Here is a 13,071-nt window from a genome sequence, read left to right on the forward strand (position 1 = left end):
CCTCCCATTTGTAAACGGTTCCTTTTGAAACCAAAAGATCTCATATGGTCTTTCGGGATGTCAGCGATGTTTTCCCTTCTCTCTTTTCAGAAATGTTTAGCTTTGTGCTACGATCAACATTGAACATATCATTAACTAGGAGATTCCTCTCAATTTATTTTGATCTTTCAGGACGCAGGCTTCTTCCACAGGTGATAGTGAAGATACTCAAGAGGATATTCTTAGTGACCTCACTATCTACCCTTCGGCCCCCGAGGGGATTCATTGTTCCCCAGTTAGTGCTGTCGAGACACATATGGATTCACAGCAAGGTATGAAGAATGGCGCCTGTTGTCTTAACTCTGCACATGTTGTTGTTGGTTTCTTGCTGCATATGTTACCAGACACTCAGGACAATCTCTCCCTCTGCAGACTCCGCAACGAGGAGAAGTGGTACAGTCCAAGAGGAAGCTTTGGTAGATGAGGAGAAAATTCTGAGCCTACTGGAGAACAGTCAATCCTTCCTGTCATTCTCACATCCAACCTCCAACCACTCACCTCGCTTAAGTATGTCTTACCTTTACACTGGGGACACTTTTTCTTCTTTATTCCCCAATGAATTTTTTTTTTTTTTTTATTAGCCTTTTTCTGCGTCACGTGAAGTAATTTACCTTAAAAATAAAAAAAAAACACGCTGCTACCGTTTTAGGGCAATGTTTCTGTTTGTATTCTTAGTGAATGATATTATGTAATAGAAACAGTTCCTGCATATCCTTAGTTCATATGTGTCAAACTTCAGGATTGCGGCCCAAATGCGGCCTACGGGACCTAAAAAAGCGTCTCTTAACTTGATAAATTAATTGTTTAAGGGCTGCGGCCCAAATGTGGCCTGCGGGACCTTAAAAAGTGTCTCTTAACTTGATAAATTAATTGTTTTATTACACAGAGCAATTTATAATATTTCTATATTTCTATATTACTTCAATAAATAATAATCAATTGCGCAAACATGTATTTGTACGTTAGGGAGTAGTTACATCTATGCAGCTATGTCTTACAGTTACAACCGACCCTTTAAGGCAGTGGTTCTCAGTTATTTTCTGTCATGCGCCCCCTTGGGGACAGAAAAGTTTTCACGCCCCCTCCCTCCAACCCGCACCCCCGTGAATTGAAAAACTATTGAGAATCTGATTATATGTATTTTTATCTGTACAACAAAACCACTGTATGAGTTGCTGCCCCCTAGTGACTGGGGGCTTCTTATCGCTCAAGCATTACAGCAGTGGTAAGCGTCCCATATTCCATTGAAAGCCCCTCACACCCTCCCAGCACCTCGTTGCGCCCCCCCCTAGGGGGGGTCCGCCCCACTATTTGAGAAGTACTGCTTTAAGGGGAACTGTATTGCTGATGTGGCCCCCTGGTGAAAAGAGTTTGACAGCACGTGCTTTATCTTTGTGGAGATCTCTCTACAAATATCATGCATATATTTATACAGAAAGACAGGTTGGACCTTCAAACGCCGCAATGTCAAGTTGTTTTTCTTATTTGTTTTTTTTTGTTTTTTTTTGTGCAGACAACAGCCAGGACAATGCCATCATTGATCTATTGGCAGGTCTGGAGGACGACGGTTTCTACAGAACTCCAGTCAGGCCAAATTTCCAGTCCCAGTCTTTTACCGGTGCCAGAAGCTACCAGTACAACAGTGATGAAGAGGAAGAAGGACCAGATCTGGAAAAGGAAGAGTCAGAGCTCAGTGTGTTGATGTCACAGAGATGGGACACAGAAGAGACTGTCGGTCCATCTTTACCAAGGCAAGACATTTGTGTGTGTGTGTATATATGTATGTGTGTGTGTATATATATGTACTGTATATATGTATATATGTACATATATATGTATATACGTATATGTGTATATATGTGTATATGTATGTATATATATGTATGTATATACAGTATGTGTGTATATATATGTATATATGTGTCACGTGTGGGCATCGCAGGAAGCAGGCAGGACCCAAATGCAGTACTGGTGAGACTCTTTCTGGTGCAGGTAGTTTTATTTACAGAGTCCAAATTAACAAAACACGAAGAACTAATAGGCATGGAATTCTCTTTGGAACAAGAGGAAACACAGAACACGAGGAAACACAGAGTAGGAAACTCACGAACACGAAGATCTAACACAATGATCCAAAAACACACAATGATCCCCCCGACAGAGTGAGGGAGAGGGGTATATACGTATACACAGGGAACACCAGGTGACACAAGTGAAGCTAATTACCAACAGGTGAGTGTGATCCCACAAAGACAACAAGGAACACGGAAACAGACAGACATGACAATATGTATGTACTGTATGTATATATATATGTATGTATATACGTATATATGCATGTATATACATGTATATACATATGTATGTATATATATATCTATTATGTATGTATATATATATATATATATATAAAGGTTGAAATGAAGCACAGACTTCTTGGTTCGATACAACATGTTTTAAGTTTTTAAATAAAATGTATCTGGTGCAGTTAGCTGCCTCATTTTCTTCTCTGCATTCTTGGAAGTTACAACCATATAAAACAAAAACAGCACTAAAGGATTGCAGTTATTGTATGTTCTCAGCAAATGAAACAAGAAGAGATTTTTTTTGTTTTTTTTTAGCTTACTGATTTGGGTGTGGAGTAGCCCATGTAGGCACAACAGCGGAGTGATGACGTGGACAAACAAGCCTCGAACACCTTCAGTGAATCCAGCACCTTCTGATGGAAGTCTTCTACTTATTTTGAAGAAGATCAATCTTATCTGCCCCATCAACACTCAACAAAAGATGCTAGCCGATAGTGCTTAACCAGTGCTGCTGTCTTTCCTGCGTTGACAGGTCAGCTCTTCAGGAGACAGAGGACAGCTTTAGTGAGGAACAACGGGAGTCTTCTGATGAAGATATGGAGTGGAGCGGGGAAAACTCTCAATTCATCAACTTGTCGATACCTCAGCTCGATGGGGCGGCGGACGAAAACAGTGGTCAGTCATTGCAAGTTTAATATCGAATGAATATTAATTAATTAGCGTATGAATTAGCGTATGCTAACATTAGTTAGCATACGCTAATTCTTACCGTACAATCCCTGCTTAACTTTCTAGGTGAGTTATCATATGATTGATCTAATGGCGGCAGCAGTCGTAATGTGTGTTATACCCAGATTTAGCTATATGCTAGCTGTACCCTTGTTTTCATGAACACGCTAATGTAGTTGTAGATAACCGTATTTTCCGGACTATAAGTAACGTTTTTTTTTTCATTCTTTGGCTGGATTTGTGACTTATGCTCAGGTACGACTTATTTTCACACTGACAGCCACTAGAGGGCACTCTAGGCTGGTTTAGCAATATCTGCTACTCCTGTACCACCGAAAATGTACATGTTTATTTTCACACTGAAGGCCACTAGAGGTCACTCTAGGCTTGTTTAGCAGTATCTGCTACTCCTCTACCACCAAAAATGTACATGTCCGTTGTTTTAACCCTGACTAGAGGGGACTGGTGTGACTTATATATGTTGTTGTTTTTTTTCTTCATTATGCTATTTTTGACTAGTGCGACTTATACATTTACAGAAATGTAAATTTACAGGGATTTACAGTCCCGAAAATACGGTACATTGAATTAAGTTTGTCATATTGCGAGTATCAAATGTCTTTTTTTCTGTTGTATCTGTAGATTCCTCCCTAACAGACAACAGTTCAAGCAGCCAGTCTTCTCCCATAACGACAGAAAAGATGCTGGGCAAAGGAAATCTGTTACCTGGCGAGACTATTCAATTTGATCCACCTACTTCGGCTAACATCCTCCTGAAGTGCACACACTCTGACCACAGACCAGGTCATCCATTGGACGCAGAACAACAACTTGAAATGCACCGTGAATCAAAAAGCGCCCAAGATGGCGGTAGTGAATGTTCATCAGGTTTAAAGCTTAATAAACAAATCCCCTACATCCCGCCAGTCAAGCATCCTATCCCGTGCAAAATGCCCAACCACGATGCGCCTCCCGCGTGTGTAAAAAGTGAAGACATCCGACCTCTTTACACTTTTGACAAGAAAAACACCATCAACTTAGAGGACACGGGTGGTCAAACGTTTTCATTTAGTAAAAGAAGACAACCAATGTATAGCGGCACAAAGAATGTAGAAACAGACTGCCTATCGATTCTTCAAAACCACAGGACATTTTCTCTCTGTTACTCGGAGCTAAGGAACGGCACGTCAAAGACGGAATTGGAATTCAGCCAGAAAGATCGCAAAAGTCCCATCCTGATGAACATCTCTTCGTCGCTGTCGACGTTAGATGAGGACGGGTTCCTTGGTCGGCAGGCAAAAGAAATTGCGGAAGAAAATGAGGAAGGAGATGTTGGTGAACTCAAAATTAGATACGAAGACTATCAGGAAAACAAATCGGAGAGCACCATCGTAGCGCAGCAGGAAGCACACTACAAGTTCTTTCCGAGCGTAATACTTTCGAACTGCCTACGTAGGAAAAAAGTTGGGAGCAAAAAGTTGATCGAAAAGAATGATTCTGTTGGCAAACTAGTGGAGGCCCAGCCTTGTAGGTCGAGACTAAAACTGAATAAGAAAAAGTTAGGAATAACGGGGCAAAGAAACAGCCCTAGCCCTGTTGAAGATTTAACCGTTGACAGTGATGTTAGCAGTAGCCTCACCCCACAAAACGTGGAGACAGAGGCAGAGATGTCAAGTTTGGTACAAAATGGGGAGACAGAGGCAGAGATGTCAAGTTTGGATGTAAATTCAGAAAAGGATGAACCTGGAAAAGAGGGAATTTTTACAGAGGTCAAAATTGCAGAAGAGGAAGTGGAAAGCGCTCAGAAGCCTGCTATTGAAGGGACAGAAACACTTGTAGAGATGTCTTCCTCTGACTCACCAACCGTTTCCTGTTTGTCTGAAGAAACTAAAATCCCAGTCGAGAGTCGGTGGGATTTTCTGGAAGACGAGTCCCCAAAAGTCTCCGGCTCAAAACACCCAGCGCTATTTAATAGTAAATACACCCTGAGGGCTAAACGGAAGATGATTTATGATCGTGTAAATAAGGAAGATTCAGTATCAACTCGTTCTACAAAGCCAAACTTGGATAGCAAGCAAAAGGACGGCAACGTCATCATTCGACAGGATGTCAAATACCAGAAAAGGCGCAAGAAGGATCCGCCTATCATTATAAAGTACATCATTATCAACAGGTTCAAAGGACAGAAAAACATGCTGGTGAAAATGTCCAAGATAAATGCAAATGAGCGATCTGTGTTGCTCACTCCAGAAAGGCTTAGTCTTTATAATAAAATTGCTCCTCTTAAGGATTTCTGGCCCAAGGTACCAGAATCCACCGCTGTCAGGTTTCCTGTTATTGAACCAAAGGTCAAGAAACAATCTAAAAGAAAGACGAGGGTAAATTACTCTACCAAAAAATCAGTAAGCAACACTTACAAGCCGCAAGTGAAGCAGGGTCGAAGGGCCAGCGGGACTAAAGACCACGTGAAAGGCTTGCGTTTAGCCTCTCTTCCGCCTCCACTGCCATGTTACGGTGAACTTGCCGAGGACCATGACACAGAATACAACGATGTAATGGCAGAGTTGGGTTACCTTTCCGAAAGATCCCAAAGTCCTACAGACTTAACACCTCCACGTTGTTGGTCGCCAAGTGAACCATCAATGGAATGCCCAGAACAGCAAATAATCCCAAACAGGAAGGCAGGTTTTGTCGGGTCTTCAATCAAACAAAATAAGCGTCAAGCTGCCAGGATACCAAAATCGACTGACAGGAAAAGGAAAATAAAGCCATCGCTGGGTGAAGAGGAACCAAGAAAAGAACATTTTATGCAAAACCACAAGAGAAGTGCTTTCAGACAGAGAAAGAAAGCTAAAGATGACCCTAAAGGTGTTGTCAGCGTAACTCCGACCACCTCTAAAATGAAACGGCCTCGCAAAAAAACCAAAAGTACCAGTGATAGCTCTCAGTTTCTTTCCCAAAAAGACGACCCACCTCCCTCTGAGATGTTCTCTGAAGAAGTCCCTACGTTTCAGCAACCGGTGAACAACGACGACGGCCGGACCTGTCCTCAGTCTACGTTAATGGAGTCTAAATTAGTTGCGCAATCTGTACAAACAAAGGTTGACGAATGTGAGACTTCAGTTATGGAGGTCAACCTAAGCTTTACACCACAGGTTCAGGTGAAGGAAGAAGGTTGCCAGACTACTGCCATAAAAGTAGAGTCTTCACAGGTAGAGTGCACGGCGCCCCCTCTTGGTGATCTGGTCGGAGAAGAGGACCGAAAAAATGCACAAACAAAATCGTTTCTGAGCACGGGACTGAGCGTCGGAGAACTTCCCTCAGGCTTGAATGTCTTGAGGCAGCTTCTCCAGAAGAGGCAGCAGGCGCAGACCCTTCAAACGCAAACGGTCGGTACAGATGGTCACAAAGGGCCGGCTCCTTCGATCAAACGGGCAAAATCCAGAAAGGTTTTATCAACCACTCCTAAAAGACCCAAAGCCCAAAAAAGTACCACTCCTAAGACCGGCAAGCCGACTACTAAAACAGTTGCGAGAAGCAGCACACAGACAAACCTGTGCATGATGCACAAGGACAACCTGTCTGATGATGAGGTACTCGTTTTTTCAGAACCCGGTTTGGACACTTGCACTCTAATGGAGGACAGCTTGTCACCGGAGCTCCCACACAACTATAACTTTGATATAAATGCCATCGATCAGTCCGAGTTCTCCAACTCTTACGGCGGCAGCCAGTTTGTCCTGACCGATAAAATTTTACCCGCTAAATTTCTGAGCGAGGTAAGCCAGGAAGCTGATCCGGCCCAAATGCAAAGCTCCGCGAAGAAATTTGATTGGCAGAAAAGAAAGCCTCTGAGTCTCGAGCTCCTTGATGCATCTGAGAATGTGGAGCTGGTATCAAACCCCCTCAACTCCGAGAGGAACGAGAAAAAAGACTGGGAGTTTTCACCGTGTAAATCCCACACCCTCAGTCCTTTTCAGGATTTTTACTGCGAGAGAAAAGAGCTGCTCTTCTCCATTCTGGATCCGGTTGCACCGCTGCCTTTGAGTTCAGCGTCTTTCGTTGACCACGAGGGTTCAGCACTGGGGGACCCTCTGGAAGGCATTGATGGATTAACTTCAACCACGCCCAGTAGCTCACCTCGATCCCTTAGCTCACCGTCTCAGGTGAGGCCAAGTCAGCTAATGCGAGGAATGGGGGGAGGAGCCCACATTCTCAAGCCACTCATGTCTCCTCCAAGTCAGGACGAGATCGTCAACAGTCTGGTCAACTTTGAAATTTCCGAGGCTACGTACCAGGAGCCCTTCTGCAGCGATCCCTCCGATGCCCCAGGGAAACCAATGTAAGTGATTGTGTCACGCAAAATGTTTCAAAAAATACATCAAAATTACTCTGCAAGTTTTAGATGCAGATTGTAGATATATTTCAGCAGCTAATAGTACCAAGACATTCTGTGTAGCAAAACCCTGTCACCTCTCTCTTAAAGGGACAGTTACTACTGGTCTGTTTATAGTGTATGATAAAAGACAAATGTTTGTGGGATGTCAGCTGATTTGATAACATTAGTTTGGAGATTGAGTTGTATAAGGACTATATTAACTGCTACTATGTGAAGGGAATGTTGCCGTCAAAAAGCATTTTATTTGTTATTATTATTTTGTTATTATACCAATACCTTGCGATACGAGCATAATCCGTTCCAGGACCGAGCTCGTAACTCGAATCATGTTTTCCCATAAGAAATAACAGAAAAAAAAAAGTATTTAATTGCTATAGAGACATACACACACAAAATAAAAATTATAGTGTATAAGGATTCCTGTGATATAAAATAAAATGCGGTTTTAATTATGAGTTCTTACCTTCGAGACAGACGAGGGGGAGTTGGGAGGGAGGAAGGAAGTTAGGGAAGAGAGTTGGTCCGTACGTAGACACTTGATTCCGTACCGTACCTTACGCATACACTGCGTAACTTACATAAAACTTAAAATGAAAAATGAACTAACTTAACTTATCTTGCGTATTTTCGATTTGTATTCTTTCTTTAGCGGGCACCACGCTCATATTAATCGGCAAATCCACGTTTTATTTCTTCTTCTCACCACCATCCTTACCACTCACTCTCTTAGGACTCATCACTTTTATGAAGAATAATGCACAAAATTAATTAGAATAGAAAGAAAATCACGTAGATAACGCAAATACAAGACTCGCGGGAGTGGCGTACGGAAGTCGACGAACGCGCGAAGTGCGTGAGGCGGCATGGGCTGCTCCGAGTGCTCGGCCACCTAGCTTCGGCGTCTGTAAGCGTGCTCGTATCTCAAATATTTACTCGTATCTCAAAGCAAAAATTTGCTCGAAGAGTTTGATATCCCTGATATAGTATAATGAAGTACACATGCGCAACACACTCCCTTTGAATCAATTTCATTTTGCACATAATGCAGTCTGAAATGTAACCACTTCATTCAATTTATAACAATTATGGACATTTTTGATGAACAAAAGTAATCAAAATCTTGTCTTTTCTCCAGGGAAATCGGTGGCTGTAGGCTCGTAGTGGGTACCAGACTGGCAAACGAGCTGGCAGAGTTCAGTGGAGACTTTTCTACCGAAGGTCTACTTTTCTGGAAGACGGCCTTCTCAGCTATGACACATCCTGCCACTGTTACCTCACCCTCTCGAACTAAGGGAGTCGAGGACTCGAAACCGATCAAAGATCAGGCCGAGGCTAAATCGACTTCAACAAAGGATAGCAAGATCATTCTTCTGCCCTGCAAAAACCCTCCAAACCAAGACGTCGTGCGCCTCTGGCTGGAAGCTAAGAAGCAATACGAGTGTCTGCGAAAAATGCGGAAAGACAGAGAATTGCCAGAAAACACGAGGGCCGCTTCAGATGACGAAGAGAAAACCGCTAATAGAACTAGCACACCTACTGCCTCCCCCTGCTCGGCTGTGAAGGTTGAGTTATCTGGAAATGTTTCTGCGACCAGAGTTCAACGCCAGGGGAACCGACGCAACTCTTTATTTACATCTTCAGCGAGAAACGCAGGGTTTCAAAGCGTAGCCTCACAGCCATGTCAGGGTTTAGACAAAAGCGATGTTGATTGTAAACATGAGAAACAAGAAGAAGAAGAAGACGAAGATGATGACGAGATTCCCGACCTGCCTCCCTGGCAGGAGAGCCGTCAGCAGAGTCCTTCCAGTCCACACTCGCAAAGTGAAAACAAGCAAAGTGAAAACTCTCTGGAACTATTATCACCAAATCCTTGTAGTTCCTTTGACAGATTAGGCAATTACTTCAGTCCCCTAACGCCCCGTGCGGGCCGAAAGGAGGAGGAGGACAGCGGCAGTCCCCGTCTCCTGCACAGCACTCCCTTTCTAAGTCAGAGAGCCAAAGAACTCAAGCCAGAGTGCGGCACACCAATAACTGCAGGTAAGAGATCACATCTGACCCATAAGCACAGCCACCGGTGCAGTGTTTCGGTCAGTCAGACGAATAACACCGTCGTCCTGTTTCTGTCCGTGCTGCAGAGACCCCTGCCTCTCAGAGACTTCAGCAGAGGAGGAGACGTTGCACAGGCCCAATGAGGAGGGTTTTGCTGACTACACAGATGCAGGTCAGAGTCCAAATGTATAACTAAATGGACATCAGTCCAAACAACTAACGGTGGGACTAGTAACATTGGTTTAATGTCCATGCTGATTTTACGGAATAGACAAGTTAGGTAGACCATCCATTCCTAGAGTTTGTTGGCTGTGGATCCCATTCTATATCCCAACTGGTTTGACACAACCCCAATATATATGTATATGTACATATGTACGTATACTGTATATGTATATATATGTATATAAATATATATGTGTATATGTATGTATATATGTATATATATATGTATGTATATATGTATGTATATATATGTATGTGTATATATGTATGTATATATGTGTATATGTATATATGTATATATATATATGTATGTATATGTGTATATATGTATATATATGTATGTATATATGTATATATGTATGTATGTATATGTATGTACAGTATGTATATATGTATATATGTGTGGGCATTTATCAGACAGAAAAGAATTAGTTTTAAAATATTATTGTTTCTGCAGTTGATTTGTATTTATATAGGTTACAAATACTATACATTGCTCCCGCAGGCCATACAAAATGACCAGGTGGGCCACATTTGGCCCCCAGGCCTTGAGTTTGACATCGATATGTGTTTCTTTACAGGCATAAAAAATCCTATTGTCGCTCACTCTGTTACGATAGGTAGGGAAATAATGTTAGAGCCTGTACAGAGTGTTGAGGCTGACAGCGCCACATAGTGGTGTTTACCACACAGTGTAAACATCCAGTAGGTTGAACAAACATTATATACCAATGTAAGGCTATGCTTTCATTACATATTTGCCATTCTGCTGCTGCTGCTGTGCATATGGTGTCCTACTTTTTAAATGTATATTTTTTTCTGTTTTCTACAGAACCAGTTTGCTGCTGTCAATGTGCCAAAGAAGGAGAATTCACAAATTGAAGGGCCCAGCATTGGCAACTCTTATGGCTTCAAACTCAGCATTCACAACCTGCAGGAAGCCAAAGCTTTGCATGAGGTAAAACTGAAATGGCACCACTTTGTAACACTACATTTAGAAATCTCAAACTCTCCCTCTCTATCGGTACCACTGAGACAAAAGCTACTAAATTCGCTAACCACATTGGCCTTCAATTTAAATTAGATTAAATAAATGCTTTTTTTCCGAAGCGTGCCTGTAACACGGCTGGTTACACGTTAGCTCTTTCTTGCTTCGGCCCCCCTGCCATATTTGGAATGCACAGGGGAGACTTAGTGGTGTGCTACGGGACCGAAGCTAACATTAGCTCCGGGGCTAACTCCCTTCACTTTGTGCTTATCCACACAACAGAACATAAACAGTGTTTTAACAGCTAGCCGCAGGGTTCAAAGCGTGTGAAAAAAGCATGGGCTTATAGTCCGGGAATTACGGTATTCATGTCTGTTGGTTAAGTAAACACTTGTCTTTCTTCTTCAGGTCCAGCACCTAACACTCATGGCCATGGAGCTACATGCAAGGAGCCGCCATGACCTTGAAGCAGACCCTGAGTTTGACCCTATATGTGCCTTATTTTACTGCCTCAGCTCTGATGCCGCTTTACCAGGTGGAGACAGTACTGTGATAACCGGTGCCATCGTAGTGGACAAAGACCATCAGAGCAGTGTCCAGGGTAAAAAGTTGGAACATTTCACAGCACAGAAGTGTGTGTAACTAGACCTGTTTACAATGCAAGGTTCTTGAATATCATGACTACCGTTACAGGCGACAAATCAAGAGCGCCCCTGCTGATCAGATCGGGCATCTCCGGGCTGCAGGTGGATTACGCCACTGATGAGAAGATGCTGTTCCAGCAACTGATCTGTGTCATTAGAAGGTATATCCACTCCTCAGTGTTTTCAGTTAACGTAACGTGAGTAGTTTGTGTTAGAATGACAGGCAGTGGGTTGATACTGAATGTGATATTTTTAATGGGTTAAACCAAATTAAAATCTTTGCCAAAGTTACCCTTAAATACATTACCAGCATTTTCTGGACTATAAGTCGCAGTTTTTTTCATCCTATGGCTGGGTTTGCGACATATACTCAGGTGCGACATATATTAAAATATATAATTTCACATGTTTGGTATTTTCACACTGACAGCCACTAGAGGGCACTCTAGTCTTGTGTACCAGTATCTGCTGCTTTTGTACCACTAAAAATGGACCCGTTTGTTATTATCACATTGACAGCTGCTAGAGGGCACTCTAGGCTTGTGTACCAGTATCTGCTACTCCTTGTACCACTGAAAATTTACGTTCATTAATTTCACACTGACAGCCACTAGAGGGCGCTCTAGCTGGCTGGTGTGTCTTATACTCTGCAACGACATATGTGTGTTTTTTTCTCTTCTGCATTATGCATTTTTTGGCTGATGCGACTTATACTCTGGAGTGAGATATAGTCCGGAAAATACGGTCTTTGCGATTCTTGGTACCTGAAGTAAACTTTTAGTTTAGTTTGGATGTACATTAACTTTTGGTTCAAATGAAGTCGCTTTATACGAACACACAACGAAGCTTTTGCTTTTCTGGTTTGAGAAAAAAACAGATCATTGGCTGTCCTTTAAATGCATTAAATGGTTTCAGTTTCTGAACAAACAGGCGCTCTCTTGAGGAAAAAAAAAGTCGGCGATACTTGCCGTTCTTTATTAGGTGACATGTATCCCTAACCGCCAAACCACTTTACACTAACCCCAACCCTAAGTAACTTTAACCTTACCTAATGAAATGAAATAATTTCAGAATTCTCAAGTATAAATGTTCGATTATATATATCAGTGTTTAAACGGATGTATTTCTATGTGACCTTTTGTGCTGACATGTTTGTGTTCCCTCAGATTCGACCCCGACATCCTTCTGGGATATGAGGTGCAAATGCATTCCTGGGGCTACCTGCTGCAGCGGGCTACAGCAGTCGGAGTAGACCTGTGTCAACAGCTGTCACGTGTAACAGGTAGAGACTGATTTTGCACCAGTGCTGGAACTACTGTAACGTAGATGATTAGAAGATGGTCGTAAAAGTTGAGGTGTTGAGGAAGAGGCCGCAGACAGGTCATGCATAGTTGGATAAGAGATCTAAGAAGGTCTAATTGTATTGTATACAATTTTTCAGTTATTTTCATTTACATTTTACACCAAGAAGTCCTGAAATTGTCGATGTAGCCTACAGTGTACACAGTAAATAGCCCTTTTTGCCCATCTTGCTGCTGTTTTAATCACTAATTATTACAAGTAAGTCCAATCACAAAGTGAAAAAAAACATCTCACGAAAGTACAAAAATAGAACTTTAAATAGAAGCTTCTGACTTATAAATGCTTATATTTCTTATATTTATAGCAGCATTCATACAAAGGTTAAATTAT

At 42.2% G+C, this 13,071-nt stretch overlaps 1 protein-coding gene across 2 annotated transcripts in view; it reads left to right on the forward strand.

The window, feature by feature from the left end:
• The window catches only part of rev3l (REV3 like, DNA directed polymerase zeta catalytic subunit), a 38,408-nt gene that overhangs the window by 9,410 nt on the left and 15,927 nt on the right, over positions 1–13,071 (forward strand). The window contains exons 9-20 of one of the 2 annotated variants that reach the window (XM_025056825.1): positions 172–311; positions 412–546; positions 1,553–1,790; positions 2,878–3,020; positions 3,717–4,735; positions 4,775–7,416; positions 8,609–9,510; positions 9,609–9,694; positions 10,580–10,705; positions 11,144–11,336; positions 11,429–11,540; positions 12,546–12,661. In XM_025056825.1, the coding sequence (XP_024912593.1) occupies positions 172–311; positions 412–546; positions 1,553–1,790; positions 2,878–3,020; positions 3,717–4,735; positions 4,775–7,416; positions 8,609–9,510; positions 9,609–9,694; positions 10,580–10,705; positions 11,144–11,336; positions 11,429–11,540; positions 12,546–12,661 (5,852 nt within the window). Of the gene's footprint in view, positions 1–171; positions 312–411; positions 547–1,552; positions 1,791–2,877; positions 3,021–3,716; positions 7,417–8,608; positions 9,511–9,608; positions 9,695–10,579; positions 10,706–11,143; positions 11,337–11,428; positions 11,541–12,545; positions 12,662–13,071 lie in introns of both variants that reach the window. The other variant, XM_025056824.1, reaches the window with a different exon arrangement.

The sequence above is a fragment of the Cynoglossus semilaevis genome, chromosome 7, assembly GCF_000523025.1.
Source record: "Cynoglossus semilaevis isolate Cse_v1.0 chromosome 7, Cse_v1.0, whole genome shotgun sequence".
NCBI lineage: Eukaryota > Metazoa > Chordata > Actinopteri > Pleuronectiformes > Cynoglossidae > Cynoglossus > Cynoglossus semilaevis.